This window comes from Dermacentor variabilis, chromosome 3 (assembly GCF_050947875.1).
Source record: "Dermacentor variabilis isolate Ectoservices chromosome 3, ASM5094787v1, whole genome shotgun sequence".
Classification (NCBI taxonomy): Eukaryota; Metazoa; Arthropoda; class Arachnida; order Ixodida; family Ixodidae; genus Dermacentor; species Dermacentor variabilis.
The window spans coordinates 35,538,615-35,556,463 of record NC_134570.1 but is presented as its reverse complement, the minus strand read 5'-3'; the positions used below and the strand labels follow the sequence as shown (position 1 = coordinate 35,556,463).

General features: G+C 42.2%; 1 protein-coding gene, 1 long non-coding RNA gene and 1 pseudogene across 3 annotated transcripts in view; 2 read left to right on the top strand and 1 right to left on the bottom strand.

Annotated features, from left to right (window-relative positions):
* Positions 1 to 675: 675 nt before the first annotated feature.
* Positions 676 to 1,362, top strand: LOC142574474 (eukaryotic translation initiation factor 3 subunit G pseudogene; annotated as a pseudogene).
* An 8-nt stretch (positions 1,363 to 1,370) lies between these two features.
* Positions 1,371 to 8,068, top strand: LOC142575411 (uncharacterized). The gene is made up of 2 exons (XR_012826639.1): positions 1,371 to 1,600; positions 3,917 to 8,068. It is a non-coding gene; the product is annotated as an uncharacterized LOC142575411 (long non-coding RNA).
* A 1,613-nt stretch (positions 8,069 to 9,681) lies between these two features.
* LOC142575410 (ubiquitin carboxyl-terminal hydrolase 5-like) overlaps positions 9,682 to 17,849 on the bottom strand; it is a 38,521-nt gene continuing 30,353 nt past the window's right edge. The window contains exons 16-17 of one of the 2 annotated variants that reach the window (XM_075684768.1): positions 13,120 to 13,200; positions 9,682 to 12,389 (exon numbers count right to left, since the gene is read on the bottom strand). In XM_075684768.1, the coding sequence (XP_075540883.1) occupies positions 12,151 to 12,389; positions 13,120 to 13,200 (320 nt within the window). In that variant the 3' untranslated portion in view covers positions 9,682 to 12,150. The remainder of the gene's footprint in view (positions 12,390 to 13,119; positions 13,201 to 17,849) is intronic. The other variant, XM_075684767.1, reaches the window with a different exon arrangement.

Below are 17,849 nucleotides of genomic sequence, written 5' to 3'. Positions count from 1 at the left end.
TTCAAGATGTCTAGCACTTGATGTCTCCAAGCCATACACTTCTAGCCATTCTGAAGACAACTCCAGAAAATCACTCCAGAAAATCGCCATGAATGCAGTCTCTAGTTTTGTCATTTTCTTGAAGAGAGAGTGCGCTTCGTTCCTAGTGTCACCGTTTTCTTCCTCGTTCTTTGATATAGCTTCAAGGCAATACAAGACTGCATTGAAATTTTTCAGAATGGCCTTACATGATTCAGCGTGTCTTGACTTTGTAGGTCGTAGGGAGGAGCTTGGGAGGACAGGAGTAGGCGAGCAGGATTTATTTACAGATATTTACATTAGAACAAGGGATACATTCGACAGTCTATCGTGACTCCCAAATGGAGCACGCAAGCCACTTGCGTTCAATTGCGGTTGCTAAGGCAGTTGCTAAGGCGGTTGCTGCGGTTGCTTTGGCTTCTAGATATTCAATATATGCGGTCCGGGCTCTACTACGGTCCCTACTGCTCCCACAGAAACATATGTGATGTTATTTACAAGGTACATCGCCGTAAGGCGCGAGAAAGCTACGATCCGGCTGCTTCACCTACTTTACCGCGACAGCAGCCAGCAAGTTCAACAAACGGCCACAGAGGGCGAAAAAAATCGACCACGTGCCACTGCTAATAAAACAAGCATAGTAGAACCACTCCAGGGATGCCCAAGTTAGTTTCAATATCTCCCGCTATAGGCGCCGTAATAAGCGCAATTTTTTTACAAACTTTCTCCTACAATTGCCTAAGCATTTCTATTACATAAAAAAAGAGTACAAAAGTATCAATGCTAATTATATAGTGTACTTTTTATTAGTAAGTTTATTGATTTTTGTCATTATAAACGCAAATAGCGTTCAACATCATCGACTTTCCACGTGACCTCTGGCCTGGATTTAAAAATTTTACCGGTATTTTTAGTGCATGGAGTTCGTTCTTTAGTCTATTCGAACACCTCAAGGAGGAGGCCAAGCCTGTTGCAGCCGCCGAGGTTGAGGAGAAGGTGAAGTCCGGCAAATACATCCCTCCGAGCATACGAGAGTGTGCTAACCGTCGCGGAGAGTCGATGGCGCAGTCTCGCACCAGGGACGAGGTGACCACTATCCGAGTGACCAACCTGTCTGAAGACGTGCGTAACTCTGACCTATATGAGTTGTTCCGGCCCTTCGGGCAGATTGCCAAGGTCTATCTGGTTAAGCATAAGGTGACTGGACAGTCCAAGGGAGTCGCATTTATCAAATTTGTACATCGCGAAGACGCTGCCCGAGCCATTGCCAATGTCAACAACGGCTTTGGTGATGACAACTTGACCCCCTCCGCGAAATGGGCGAAGTCATCTGGAACTGCTTGAAGACATCAGCAGTAAACGATGAAGTCACCAGGAACTATTAGTTAAAGTAAAGGAATAAAAACGCCATGTGACTGTTTGACTTACTTGTGTTCAAGCGTAAGAGCTTTAGCAGTATTCTGTGCGGATTCAGTTTTGGCTCGTATTCAACTCTGCCAGTTATAGATTGACCAAGACCCTGGCGCATTAATATTTGTCGCACACAGCTAGGTGGACCATCACGCATCGATGTAAAACATAGGTAAGGGGAACAAGTTTTTGGTTCCCGATTGTGTAATGAAAACAAGATATAATGGCTCGTTGTGAGGCTCATTATAAAAGCAAGGCAAAGAGAAAGTTGACATGCCAGTTTGTGCATGGGGACCATCTTTCCCTTTTATAGATCTCCATCTGCCTTGTGAATATCTTTAGCACATATTCGGTTAATAAGTGTATACTTGTCAATTGGCCATCTGCTATAGCCTCCTGTCTAGGTAGGCTGGAAAATTTGGAGAAATGCTTGCATACCATATGGAACATCACCAATGATTCTTTATCTTGAAACATTTTGTGCAGCGTTCATAAACGCCTAGCCAAACAATCACCAAAAAGAAAACTTACCTATGCGTGTGCAACCTTTTCGTAGTTTCCAGACAGCCAATTGTTTTCTTTGACCATTTGTTCCCATGTGTGTATATAAATGTTTCAAACAACAAATGTTCCAGAATAATTGTGTGTCCCTTTCTATGTTGTCTCGTTTTGTACTACGCAGCAGAGTGTTTGTTTCTTCTGAACAAGAGCATTGTTGTTGGAGACATCCTCTGGTCAATGTGTGTTTCATCTCTCTCTTGATCCCAAGACTTTGGTGTCCTTTTTCTTCTTTTTGAGTATTGGTTTCCTTTTAGTTTCATGCCACTTATATTTCACAGAACTGAAAATACCGTTATTCGAAATGTATCTGCAAACATATCGAAACACTTGTGATTCAACCTGTGCCTAAGATTTTAATGTGTAAGGTGTATTAAAACAGGCGGGCTTTAGACATCTGGGTGTTTTATCTTGGTATATCAGTACGGCCATCATGTAGCAGTTCACTTCTTTCATTATTTTTCACAGTGTTTTACATTCAGCATGAATTTTGAAGGACTGGGTGGATGCTTTCCAAGTATGCTAGATATGAAATAGCTTGCTCTCATATTTGGCATTACTGTAGGAAGTTTTTGCATGGAGTGCACATTCTGTAATGACAAACTTCCTGAGTAATTGAAAATTCTTAATCCTCTGCAGCAGTACACGTTTCGTGATCCTGAAGATGCAAAACTGGTGAGACTAAACTTACAATGAAACAAATTAATTGGCACCTGAAGGGGATATTTGCAGCCATGCTTGCATGCTTGTGAGATTTCGCTACAAATTGCTTACAGCTTTGTAACATTGCAGGCATCAGCCTTTGTTTAAGCACGCATTGGATTCATTCAATGTCATGTGCATTACTCTTGTGCATACCAGTACGTAACATCGCGAAGGGCTATGCAGGCTTCGTCAGTCGAGCTCGACCCTTCATGGTTAGAGTTCCAGATACAGTAACTCTATTCATGGTCAGCGAGAAGTGTGAAAGCACCATTGCAAACATGCCTCCATGATTGCAAATAACGTCAGTGCGCATTCTGCAGATAAGTCAGAGCGTCGGCAAACCACAGAACACCTCGTTACATGCCTCATTGCAATGAGGCGTCATGCTGGACGTACTACCGTACTACGTCATGTAACTGGGAAATTATCCTTGAAAGCGATACAGCCAATACAGTTGGTTCTTTATTCTATGATACAGCGTTTGTACATTTATACTGTAGAAGTTAATATCGTTGTCAAGCTTACTAGCTCTTTTTATTTTTTCCACACTGCTCTGGAAACATTTTTCTCTTCCTGTGCAGAGTATCATATCGATGGTCATGTGCACTCCTGCGAAAATTTCTGCCTCCCAATAAAAATTTATCAGTTTGCTTATGTTTTCAATCTACAGTGCAGTCACATAACGACTCAATCTGATGAGTGAGGTGTTTGTGAGGACGGCGACATTCCTTGCCGTAAGAGCTTTAACAGTACTGTTATACTCTCCCTTGGAGCAACAGCATTGGGATACAGCCACAGGAACGTTTGCCTAGCCATTCATAATTTTCTATGTGGCACAAGAAGAATGCCTTGTTAATGGTTCTTAGTTTCCACAATTAATTTACTTCTACTTCAGTTTAGAAAATTCAAAAAGTAAAAGCACAAATCCACAGTTTAAATCTTACTAGTATTATTCAAAATTTAACTCGCTCATGTTTAAGTATATCCTTATATTATGTATTTCAGCAACAATTTTTTGTTAGTATTCCTATCAACGCAAGGCTTACTATAGTATTGATCACTACTTTATCTCATGTATTCACAGTTTATTTTTCATCTTGGATCAAATATTTTTCTTTTTTGTGTTAATTATTAAGTAATTTATTTTAGTTTTTCAACCGTGTCAAAAGGGCACGGCAGCTGGGCTTGCACACAGATGAATAATACACTTGTCTTCCTCGTGCAGTTCATCACCAGCCTGCTGGTGATACTGGCGGGAAACCAACAACAATGTCAACACTTACGAGCCGTCGATGTGCTTCTGCGCCAGAATGACAGTTCTTCGGTGCCTCCGATACCGCAATCTTCTGATGGGTTCCGTGACGTACCATCGTCAACTCCTAGCAGCAGCAACAGTGCAGTCTACCAGTCGTGTTTAGCGGCGCTGTGGGCCACCTGGACTATAAAAGCTGTCGACGAGACATCACAACGCAAAGGGCACGACAGCTGGCCTTGTACACAAATGAATAATCCGCTTGTCTTCCTCGTGAAGGTAAGAAAGCATTTCGGAAAATGCTTTCGTTCTAGCGAGCATTGTCTTGTTGTGCTGCCGTGCCCTGCGGTACTTCTCGATACAGTGTCTGACGTAGTGTACATAACAATCTTGCTATTGCTTGCCGCCGATGTTTAAACTAACCGTGGACCCGATATGGCGGAACTTTCACAACAGCTACAACAGATTGCAGAGGATGTAAAAGCAATAAAAGAAGAACAGTGAACAGCAATCGCCAACAAATTAGAGCGCTTAACTTTCCTTGAAGACAAGCTTTCCTCGTGTACGGAACAGGTAACTAGCTTATAGCAGGTGGTGTCATCTTTGGAACTAAGGCTAGACGACCTCGTGAATCGCTCCAGAAGGTCGAATCTCATAGTCTATGGTATGTCAGAAGAAGAAGATGAAAATAACGAGTCGCTGGAGCACTCTGTGAATAAAAAGGTTGTCAAAGATTCCTTGAAATTGGATGAAGTCGCAATTGAATGCATCCGCAAATTAGGTAGACCTGAAGAAAACAAAACAAGGCCAATAATACTGAAGCTTCTAGATTTCAGGGACAAAGCGAAAACTTTGCAAAATTGTCACAAGCTAAAGGGGACTGCATTTGCCATCAGTGAAGATTTTTCACCCCGCTTTCGCAACATTAGAAGAAACTTATGGAAATACGTCAAACCAGAAAGAAATTCCGGCGATAAAGTCTCTGGTTTATGACAAACTAAAGATAAACGGGGAGCTATGTTTTTGGGACGATGTAAAAAAAGACGTGTGCCCTGTTACACGTGCTTCAAACCATACAAGAAACCAGGACACGGAGGCACGAACCCTATGCCCACGCCGCCAGCAACGTCCCAAATAACTTTCATGAACATAAATGTGCGTAGCATTTTCAACAAGCTTGGTCACCTTGAATCATTACTAGTGGGTTTCAAGCCGGACTTCCTAACCATTACGGAAGCCTGGCTAACAAAAAACATTAACAATCTTGAAATACTTCCCCCGAACTACGCTATAGTTGTAAGGACCGACCGACATGTGTTGGAGGCGTGGCTTTGGTAAAAGATGAAGTCCCTTTCGTTACAGTGCCTGAGGTTGAGGGGGTGGAAGCGATTTTTTCCAAACTGTTTTTCTAGTAGCACTATCATTGTTGGATGCATTTATCTCAGCCCTTGTTCTGATTCAGACATATGTCAATCATTGTGTACTTGCATACATCATGTTAAGGGCACCAGACCAATACTTCTAGGGGACTTCAATCTTCCTGACATCGACTGGAGTACACTGCAACATCATTCACCTTGATCGGAAGTTGTTCTCGATATGATGCTTTCTTTCAGCCTCATGCAGATCATAACAGAACCTACCTGCATACAAGGAACTAGCTCTAACATCTTAGATTTAGTATTCCTGAGCAATCATTTCCCTTATCATGATGCGAATGTAAAAATACTAGAAGGCCTGTCTGACCACAAACTAATAATATGTTCTGTTCCGTTTCATTACACTACACCCTCTTTCCGATCAACCATAACATATCCTGACTACAGCCGAGCTGATGAAACTAGCATACTTGACACATTATCTGAAGAGCTATCATTGTTCCGTCAACTCTCAGATGACACTAATACCGATATGGAAATCCTATGACGCAGGCTTAAAAATATTCTACATTATTGCAGTACTAATTTCGTTCCTACCAAAACTAAAATAACACGAAAGAATAACCCTTGGATTACTCGAACTGTAATTCATGCCAAACGGAAGGCCCAGCAACTGAAAAAACACAACGCCACCCATCAGAAGGAACAGCTGAAAAATTTAACATTAGCCATTAACGATTTAAAATCTAAAATCAAACTAGCTAAAACTTTCTATTCTTCAAATACGCTAACAAATTTTCTAAAAGGTTCTCCCCAAAAGTTCTGGCGTTGCTTAAATCCTAAAGTACATAATGAAAGTCATCCGTCCTAGGAGGAAAATCAAAATACTGCAACCACACTGAATAACTACTTTTGTTCAATTTTCACTACAGACGATGGAAATGCACCTCGTAATATCCCCTGCACCGGCAAAAACTAGGGCCCCTTACTGTGACCGAAGCTGGAGTCTTAAACCTTCTACTAAATTTAGACACTAAAAAAGCACCGGGGCCTGATAACATTTCTAACACATTTCTGCACAGATATGCCGAGTGGATTGCGAAGTTTTTAGTAATATTCTTTAACAAATCCCTGTCATCCTGCACCCTTCCTAAAGAATGGAAAACAGCTAAAATAACACAAATACATAAATCAGGAAGCAAATCAGATCCCTCAAACTTCAGATCAATCTCACTAACCAGCACAATATGCAAGCTACTTGAGCACATTATTTTAAAGCACATAACAACCTGTCTAGAAGATAACCAAATTCTAACACTTTTTCAGCATGGCTTTCGAAAGGGACTTTCTACCGTTACTCAACCAATTGAACTCATGCATGACGTAACCACCTCTATTGATCACCGGAAACAAATTGACCTTATTTTCTTAGACTTTTCGAAAGCTTTCGACCGTGTGTCACATTCAAAACTTACTAGGAAGCTGGAACTAACTTTAGGAACTGGTCCAATTTTAGACTGGTTTGTTGACTACCTCACTAATCATACTCAATTTGTCGAAATTAACGAGAAATCCGTAACAGCTGATGTCACATCAGGTTTACCACAATGAAGCGTCTTAGCCCCAGTGTTATTCCCAATTTTTATAAACGACCTTCCTGCTAGAATATTTAACATTAGACTTTTTGCTGATGACTGTGTGTTATATCAGGAAATTAACTCTGTCACCGACCATATAGCTTTAAATAACACCATAGCAGCAGTAACCAAGTGGATTGGCAGATGACTATTAACGTTAACAAATCTGTTCTATTATCTGTAACTAGGAAGAAACATAGATCGCTCTTTCAGTACACACTAAACAGCATTCCTCTTGCTTCGGTCTGTGAAAACAAATTCTTAGGAATATTACTAACCTCTGACCTCAGATGGGATGCTCACGTTTACAAAGTCATGGCAACTGCACTAAAACGGTTATTTTTCATTAATAGACGCCTCAGACTAGCACCATCTGATATAAAGACACTAGCATTTAAAACATGCCAGACCGGTACTAGAGTATGCAAATGTCGTCTGGTTTCCTTTCACTAACAAGCTGATTAAAAAACTTAATGTTCAGAAAAAGGCGCTCAGATACATTTTTAACAAACATAGGCTGGCAGACTCACCGACAGAACTAATCAAGCAAGCCGGGATGCTAACCCTTCAAAAGAGAGCAAAACTTAAAACCTATGTGCAACTTAAAACCGTGGATGTGCAAGTAGTGCTTGCCTAGTTTAAGCAAGTTCTAGTATATGGTGTCTTTGTTCGGCATGCTCTTTAGGCATGATGCTCGTGTGCTGACAATTTGGCCATGGAGATTGAGGTCCTGGATAATCCAAGTTGTGGTTGAGACAGTGCGCTGTCTTGTTCCCCGGTATGCCTTCGTGGCCAGGTGCCTTAAAACCATTTACCAACTCATAAACAATCAATTAAATCTGGATACCTCACAATACATAACGAAATCTCATGACGAGGTCAAAAAGCTTGCGATCTGTTGAATAAAATGTATTTTTAAAGCAAGAGATTATGCAGACAATTAATGTGTAGTAGTTTCTTTAGTTCTTACTACAGATAAAGAAATACAAAGTGAAAACCTTGTTTATATTTGATCCGCCCTTGTATGCAGCTTCTCTATGAGCTATCCTCTGTAATCCCCTGTCACTTTTTTGTAACATCACATCATTAAAAAGCTCCTTCCCACTCTGTGTCTGTTTTTGCTTGAGTCTGCATTGCCTGGTTGGCAGCATTCTTTGTTAGGCCATTCAGACTTCCCTGCCAGCTGCATCAGTGGCACCACAATAGCATCGTCAATCCTGGCTTGCTTGGGCAAAAGTTCTTCTTAGTTAGCTGAACATTTCAGGAATTGAAGATTTTAGTCAGTTGAAATACATATATGTAATTGAGCATTTCATCTTAATCTTCTGTTCCTGTGAGTGCACAGGCTGGCAAGAAATGTTACTCAGCACTGCTTTGTCTGTGGTTCAGAAACAAGACCATTTATTTTTTTGGTGGTGATGAGTACTAATTTGGTCAATGTCAACTTTTTTTTTTGTACATTTACTATGAAATGTCCAAGGAGGAAACTACCTTTTAAACCATTTTTATTTGTCAAAAGTTAATACGTGGAGTCCGTATTTACTCTCAAACGCATTGTAATTCTTTTCAATCAATGTTAAAGGCCAACTTGAAATAAATGTTTACATTTGACTAAATTATTTATATGAGTAGTATATACACTGGAAGCAATCTTGGCAAAGCCGTAGGGCCGGTAGTTGTATAGTTTTCTTGTTAGCAGCCCTTAAACACCACCTAAGCAGACAACATGTGCACTTGGTGGTTGTTGCCATGAATTAAGTCGTGGTGAGGTTTTTCAGCACACTGCAGACAGCCGCGAATGCCACCTTATCTCATGACAAGGAGCCACGCGTTCTAGGCCATGCATAACTTCTGGTAAATGACAATGGCAGCATTTTCTTCAGCTTTGGTATTAAAAAAGTTTGGCAGAATGTTGCACACCTGTAACATGCGCAAGTGAAAGCCTGCTGCACATGTGGTAATAACGAGCCATAACGAGCCGCAGTGTGCAGTAGGCATATGGTGCTATAGGTCGACCTCCTCAACAACACGTGTTAGCACCTAATGCACTACCTAAAGGTTCTTGCATTTTGTTTCTTTGTTCTTTCATTTGGTTCTTTCCTTTGTTCTTTCGTTTCTTCATTCATATTTGGCCATGGAATTCTTGCTTGCTGACGCGGGTATGAGCCATTCTCCATGACATTTTTTGCATCACAGGGTTCAGACGCCGCTTTTGTTTTTTGTTTTTTTTTGAAGGAGCCATTGCAACCAGCCATTTAAAGCTTTTGACTTAGAATGGCTATTTTTCCAAGCTTTTCATGATGCTTCCACTCTTATTTTAAACATCAAAATTTGCACGGAGGGTCCTCTCTATCTAAACTAGGCTTTTTCCAAAATGTCATTGCTGTTGACCTTTACAGAAAAAAAAAAAGACTAGCCCCAAGCAGGTGCACCCTCAAAAATATAATAAAGCATATTGTTTAGTGTTTTATATAATCTGCAGTTTGTATTCAAAAGAACAACAACAAAAAAGAGCGAAAAAATCAACAAGGCAAGTGTAGCTGCTAGTCCGACCAGATAAATTGTAGTTTTTAGTGGTTCAAATTAAAATGACAAGTAACTTCCTTCAATACTAGACACCTAAAGATACACTGGAGAGTGAATGTTCGCAGAACAAGACAATGCATAATACATGTTGGAAACATCTCTCATGCTACCACAACATTTTGTAATAAGATGTGTTGCATCTGTGAACCTGGCACTGAAGTATGTATGTACAAAGGATCAGCTAAGTGCTGCTAATCAGCAATAGCAATAGGAAATGCTAGAATGACATTTTTTACACATGCTTTCTCGCTTAGTGTACCTCGCAGTTTGAGTAAGGTTCGTCAAATTTGTGTAATTGTGTGCTGTGCTTGTCTCCTTTGACAGCCAACTTCAATATATAAAACAGCCACTTTCAATAAAATAATAAAACAAGGGTGCAAGAGTGTGAAACTTGCTTTCAAGATTCCTAGGAGCAGTTAATCTGTACTGCTATAATTATTGAAAGTGATCTCATAGGTTAAATATGTACACAGACTCTTTACATATTTTACATAGGCAGTAGCAAAAAAATAGACATGCTTAAGTATGGTCCCTTGTTAGAACCTTCAGCGTGGTAATTAAACCATGTTGCTGAAAGCAGAGAGCAGCACAGTAGCATGAAAATCTTGCTTTATAAATTTGTTGTTTATTCATTAAAATAAATTGGTTGTAACATGAATGTGAAAAGTTCATTTTGTCAAATGGCAACTTGTTGCTTTAAAGATCATTGAAATGTGCATTATAGTGAAATTCAGCATCAGTACTGGCACCTCACTTCCCAGACTTATGCAACTTTATTACGAATGCTAAAGCAGTCACAACTTTCATCTGTCCTTAACAACTAAACATCTTTTTGGTTGGTGCCAGGAAATTATGTATTTAGGTGTTCAAACACAATATGCATTGAATGTGCATGCTACTGATTGGACCACATGGGAAGGGTGATGGTTCGGGAGCTCTGTGAGACGATTCCTGATGTCAGCAAGACCTGCATTGACAAAATTTTGACAGAACATTTAGGGTATGCCAATGTTTGTGCAAGGTCGGTCCCGAGAATGCTTACGGAAGACCACAAACGGCAACATGTTGAAGCGGCCCGTGAATTTCTTCAGGCCTGTGAAGCCGATGGCGTGGAATTCTTTAACTCTATTGTCACTGGGTATGAAACCTGTGTCCACTACACAACATCGTAAATGAAACAACAATCCCATCAGTGCAAACATCCAGAGTCTCTGAAGCTGCGGAAGTTCACAAACACTGCCTGCTGGCAAAGTGATGGCGAGAGTCTTTTGGGACAGGAAGGGGTTGTTATTGTGTGAATTCATGCCTGCCGGTACAACAATCAATGCGGAGTGGTACTGTGAGACGTTGCAGAACCTTTGCCACGTGATCAAAACAAGAGGAGAGGCATGCTCACGAAGGGAGTACATTTCCATCAGGACAACCCATGTAACAACGCCCATGTAACAAACGATCCCGTCAACAAATTTGGATGGCATGCTGTCACACATCTACCCTGCAGTCCAGACATAGCCCCAAGTGACTACCACCTCTTGCCTGAATTGAAGAAACACCTGGGTGGGATGCATTTCAGAACTAGAAAGGAGCTGAAAGAAGAGATTTTAAGCTATTTTCACAGCACAGCGGGAGAGTTCTATGAATCAGGCATAAATAAGATGGTTCACCGCATGCAAAAATGCATTGATCTCAACGGCGATTATGTCGAAAAATAGGGGAAAGTCTAAACTTTCCAAAAATGTATTATTCAATGCCAGTAAACATATATTTAATTGTGAAAAATCATTGGGAACCTTATTTTAGGGACAACCCTCGTACATTACATAGTATACACATCTGGGAATTCCAAGCACACTGCACCAAATAAAAAAGGTAACCCTTGCCCCTCCAACTAAATTCCTAAGAATTGCACAGGAGAGCTGCACGACGAGACACCGATCCATAGCTCTGAAAAACGGTAATCATATTCATCAAGGAAGCACTTGACAGCAAACTTGATTCAGCAAAAAACATTGTTGGGACAAAAAAGATTCAGAGCCTAAACTGAGTTCAATAAAATATTTTATTCTCTCTTACAGTGTGCAGGTTAAAGTTATGCATTTGTATGCCTGCTTCAAGAGTAACAGCTGTCAATGAAGTGCAGCAGACAACTTACCCTAGAGTGAACTCTGTTCAGCTGAATTCCTTGGTAAGCTGGGCAGTCAAAAAATATCTCCTTAGTCCCTATAGATTTCATTGTAATCTATTATTGAGCACCCATTAAGCAACAAAACTTCACAGGTCAATCTGCACCTCTGAGTTGTTCAGAGACTCTCTGCATGTTATATTCCATTCATATCACATTTGTGCAGATATGGTACTTCAGTATATTTTCAAAAAGAAACAAACAAAGGAATTCAATATATTACATTACAAAGAATGAATGACGATGCCATCGCTGCTTCACCCAGACAGGTGCATCAACAAAGGACAAGGAAAGGCTACTTTACTAAAGCGCTAAAAATATCTTTATAGACTGTAATATAAAAAACGTCAGCAACTACACCAATCAAACGGCAGTCACTTCTAGTCTGGCAGGAAGTGAAAGGCCCCACTGTGGCCCCACCACCTAGATGACACTAGACGGTGCAGTGTCCATTCTCGGTCGCTTCGGTGAAAGTTCTTCTGCATTGTCAGGAGTTCGGCGGTAAATGTAGAGGTAGCCGAACTCCTTAGGTGGGCGACTGGACACACATACCATGTCGTCATTGAAGATGACCCACTTGCCATCCTTCACTATGTGGCACACGTAGTGGCCCATGAGGGTGGATTGCCCCATGTGGCTGATGAATGCCATGAGCTCGTACTCTGCATTCATGGGCAGAAGAGTATCACTGTGAACAACTGTGATCGAGAACTTGGGTTACAAGTGAACTTGATTTGCTAACATAGCTTGAGACAAGGATGGCTGAAAAATGTACAAGCGCGTTACTAAATATTTGAACTGATGTGAAAAGTAGCAAGGGTGACTGTCTGTGAAGTCTGTGGACACGCACAGATGGGGCAGCTCCTATCCTTTCTATGCGTGGCCTCTGATAGGCAGCTGCAGGTAACTTAAATCCACTTTGATTGGACAAACAAAACAATGTGACTATACATGCGGATGTGCACGCAGCTTTTTTTAATTAATTTGATCTGCTGAATAGTTCAACCAATTGTTGCGCTCTTATGGAGTTGAATTAATGAAAGTTAACCCCTTAACTGCTGATGACGAGAGAACTCGCCATCACAATGAGCATCCTCTGGTGCCGATAACGAGTTAAATTGTAAATTTTTGAAAATTCTTGCATGTGTATTTGCTTGTAATTTGACAAGAAAATAATACACAATGACTTTCGCCAATTTTGTTAGCTCATCAAGAAGCTTTTGGGATTTGTCACAGTAGTTAAGAGGTTAACAGAACAACAACACCGCATCTCGAAAATTAAATTAAAAATTGATTTAAACATGCTTTCTTACACATGCACGAGAAGATGACACTTAATGGTAAAAAGAGTCCTCAACTGCAAAACTAAGAAATCAAAGAACCCACACTTACTCTCTGGTCCATCCCTGATCTGCGAGAGACTGGATGTTTCCATCTCGTTCTCATCAGCGTTCTGCACCTCAGTGCTGACACCTTCAAATATAGATGAAACGATAAAAAGAAAAAATCTTAAATATTTTGTGACTGCACAGCCTTCAAGATAACAATAGTAAACAATGGTCATCAGTGATATCATGTGCATGAGGGAAGCTTGTAGTTGTGTGCAAGTGGTTAGTGTATGAAGGGCTAACACACTTAAGCTGAAAGAACCAATGCTGCTGCAGGCTAATTCTTCAGCTAAAACAAGATTCATACATAAACAATTAGTTGCAGTCTGTTTTCATTACCCAAGTATATACTGATGCTTCAAATCATGAGAGTTCGACTACAGGCTTGTGCAGCTGAGTGCTAGCCTGTAATTCACAATACCAGAGGCACTATTATTGAGGGGAAATATATACATACATTTATGCCATGCTAACATAATGAACTTAAACGAAATGTTGAAGAACTGTGTTGAAGAAGTGTTGAAGCACAGTGAAAAGAAATAAAAGCAGCCAACCCACTGTAAAGAAAGCTCTCAAGCCTGGTTCACACACACATGCCAAAGAGTGTATACCTGGCTTACAATATCACAGAAGTGTTCTACCTGGCATGACCTACTATTGCACAGAAATAAAACCCATTTTGGAAAATACAAGATGGAATGGCAAAGTGAGTTTATTATAATACATTCCATAGGCCGGAGCTTTTGTTTTCAGATTGTCATTGCCTACAAGGTCTCGCCCAGCACTTTGCAGACATGCTGGACAAGGGCCTGGAGAAGAAGAGAGTTGTGGGTTCTGGGAGCGAGCCAGTCATTACAGGATGTGTGTGAAAGATGGAAAGTCCCACAGTGAAAGCAGGTTATGGAATCCGGTGCCCTAGTGAAGTGGTAGATTGTGAGTGGGGTTGTCAGGGAGTGGGTCTTTTGCACACCTGATATACAGGCTTGTTTGCGGGTCACATGCCACGTGGACATGCAAGTAGTGCTCGCCTAGTTTAAGCAAGTTCTAGTATATGGTGTCTTTGTTCGGCATGCTCTTTAGGCATGATGCTCATGTGCTGACAATTTGGCCATGGAGATTGAGGTCCTGGATAATCCAAGTTGTGATTGAGACAGTGCGCTGTCTTGTTCCCCGGTATGCCTTCGTGGCCAGGTATCCATTGGACAACGATTCAGAGCTGCGAGTTTTGTTTAACGTGTTGGCGGAGTGAGTAATGTGTATGAGGAAGTAAGTGTCCTTGTTTGAAGACTCTGTAGGCTGTCTGCTCTTATAAGGATGTCATGCTGGTGCGAGCAAATGGTAATGGCTTCTACGAAAGCCATTATTTCTGCCTTTGTGCTAGAGGGTACATCCAGGTGCAAGTTCGTGTTGTGCCAGCTCTTGCATACCACAGCTGTAAGGCTTACATTTTCTTTATGGCCGGAGTCCGGGTAGTAGATACTGGCATTGAGGTGTCGACTCTTAGGCTTGTTGGTGCAGTATACCTTTCTGCATTCCTTATGGCTGTCGCAGTTCATACGTGCTGGTGCAAGGTCTACAGAAATATTCGGGATATGTTCCCATAGAAGCAGTAGACTTGGCGGTCAGTGGCAGGAGATCTGTACTGATGGCATTGAGTCCCCTGAAGATAGACCTACCTTGAAGGGAAAGCTTTAGGCAGGTTTCCTGTGCATGTTGGACCATCATAGCATGCTCTTCTGTGGTGTTTAACAGTCCAGTGGGTTCTATTAGATGATTTGGTGTGAAGATGGGGACACCAAGGGCCAGGCATGTAAATGTTCTGATTGTTACGTTTTTTTTTCTTGAGCCTTGTTGAATTGCAAATAGGGATACTGGTAGAGGACCCTGGAGTGTATTAGCGTGCTATCATGCGTTTCAATTACGTTACCTTAACTCCTCTATTCCTGTGAGCGATTCTCAGTAGAATGGGTAGTAACTGTAATAGTCGGGACATAACTTTGTTCTTCCAGGCATTACTGTGGCCATCTTGAGGGTAGAAACCTTCAAGAAAATATATATTGTCGCTCAGTTAACCCGTTAGTCTGCGGGTGATACACAGTTGCTGTACAGCGCGTTGTTCCACTCAGCTGCAGAATATCTCGGACCAACTGGGTGGTGAAGGCCTTACCACGGTCTGTGATGAGGACAGCGGGAGCACCATGTCGAAGGACAATATTTTTGACAAAGGAGTTGGCTACATCTGATGCAGTAGCTCGCTGGACGGGCTGAACGGCTTGTGCTTCGCAGTATCGAGTGAGGTAATCAGTGGTGACAACGATCCAACGGTTATCAGCCAAAGACTTGAGAAATGCGCCAAGTAAATCCATCCCGACTTGTTCAAAAGGTGAGCAGGGAGGTCATACAGGCTGAAGCAGACCTGCTGGTCTCAGTGGTGGAACTTTGTGACGCTGGCAGTCTCGGCAAGTTCTGATGTACTGCTTCATGGTTTTTATGAGTTTTTGCCAGTAGTACTTCTGCTTGATCCTTGCCAGAGTATGCGTGAAACCAAGATGCCCGAATGTTGGTTCGTTGTGGCATGCATGTAGAACGTCATTGCGGAGAGGAGCGGGAATAACGAGCAAGAAAACGGTTGCCGTAGGGTGAAAGTTCCTCTTGTATAGGATGTCGCCACGTAGGCAGAAAAATGACAAGTGATGTGCGAACTGCCGTGGGGTTTGTGGGCAGCTTCCTTCGAGGTATTCAATCAAGGGCTGTAGCTCGGAACCTTGGCGTTGCTGCTGAGCTAGGTTTTAAAGACGGAAGGGTGCAAAGAAAACCAGAGCCGTAATCAGTATCTAGTGGTGAGGGTTCAACGGGGGCGCGGGTGAGACAGTCGGCGTCCATGTGTTTCTGGCCAGACTTATAGACGATTGTAACATCAAATTCCTGCAACCGAAGGCTCCATCTTGCGAGATGGCCTGAAGGATCCTCGAGATTCGCCAGCCAGCAGAGAGAGTGGTGGTCGCTGACGAAGCAGAAGGGGCATCCGTACAAATATGGCCGGAACTTCTGGATAGCCCATACGACTGCCAGACATTCCTTTCCAACTGCTGAGTAGGTTTTTTCAGCAGCAGACAACGTTTGGCTGGCATACACAATAATGGTTCAGCACCAGCTTCAAATTGTACGAGTGTCGCTCCCAGAGCAACGTTACTAGCATCAGTATGCACTTCTGTATCAGCCTCCGTGTCAAAGTGAGCAAGGATCGGTGGTGTCTTTAGACGTCGCTGAAGGTCGTGGAAGGCGTCGGATTGGGTGCCGGGCCCCAAACAAATGTGACGTTGTTATTGATGAGTCGTTGCAAAGGTGCGGCAATCTCACAAAAATTGGGCACAAAACGGTGGTAATACGCACAAAGCCCTAAAAATCGGCGGACATTGCGCTTTGTCTTCAGCATCGGGAACAGAGCAACTGCCATGGCTTTGTCAACGTCAAGGCGCACACTGGTGCTGCTGACAATATGACCTAGAAATTTAAGCTCCTCGTAGCCAAAGTGACATTTTTCAGGCTTCAGAGACAGGCTGGTGGTGCGGATGGCTTGAAGAACCACCTCAATCCGCTGGATGTGTTGTTCAAACGTGGTGGAAAAAACAACTGCATCATCTAAGTAGACTAAACATGAGTGCCACTTGAGGTCAGATAAAACTGTGTCCATCATACGTTGAGATGTGACCGGAGCGGAACACAATCCAAAAGGGAGGACCTTAAATTGATAGAGACCGTCGGGTGTTTGTAAACGCCGTTTTTTCCTGGTCCCATTTGTCAACTTCAATCTGCCAGTACCCACTATGCAGATCCATTGAAGAAAAGTAACGGGCATGTCGCAGGCAATCCAAAGAGTCGTCAATCCAAGGAAGTGGGTAAACATCTTTTTTCATGATCTTGATCAGTTTGCGATAATCGACACAAAATCGTAGTGAACCGTCTTTCTTCGTAACTAATACAACAGGTGAAGCCCAAGGACTTGTCGATGGTTGAATGACATCATCGTCTAGCATTTGTTTAACTTGATGAATAGCCTCCTGTTCTCTCTGCGACATGCGATAAGCATGTTGCAGAGAGAACAGGGTGCTATTTGTCATCAAGTTAAACAAATGAGCGTGTCACAGAGAGAACAGGATGCTATTCGTGAACGCAGTGATGATTCTGTATTTGGTTAAAGAAGTCTGTTTGACCTTCGACGTGGTTGCGAAACAGTCGCTAAATGACGATAGCAGTGTAAGGAGCCTCTCCTTTTCGGGTTGGTCTAGCTGTGGGTTGGCGTTGATGTGACTGGTCAAGTCCACATCGCTGGGTTCCGGAATCAAGATTGTTGTTACCGAAGCACAGGTGTTGGACTCGGCCACCGTTTCAAAGTAGGCCATGGTGGTATGCCTAGTAAAGTGCTTGTATTCACCACTGAAGTTGGTAATTATGATCGTGGTTTGCCTATTTTGAAGCTCTACGAGACCTCGTGCGACGCTGACTTCTCGATCTAGGAAAATGGTGAGGTTACCTTCGGCGATGCCTTTTCCTAGTTGGTCTTGGGGGCATTCAACAAGGACAAAGATGCTACTTCGAGGCGGTAATGTCACGCAGTCATCGACCACGTGTAAAGCCGCATGGTGATGTTCATCCTCCACACTTGAATCCGAAGAAACATAGAAAAAGTCACAAACAAGTCATGCAAGTTAATGATCGCCCCATACGCCTGGA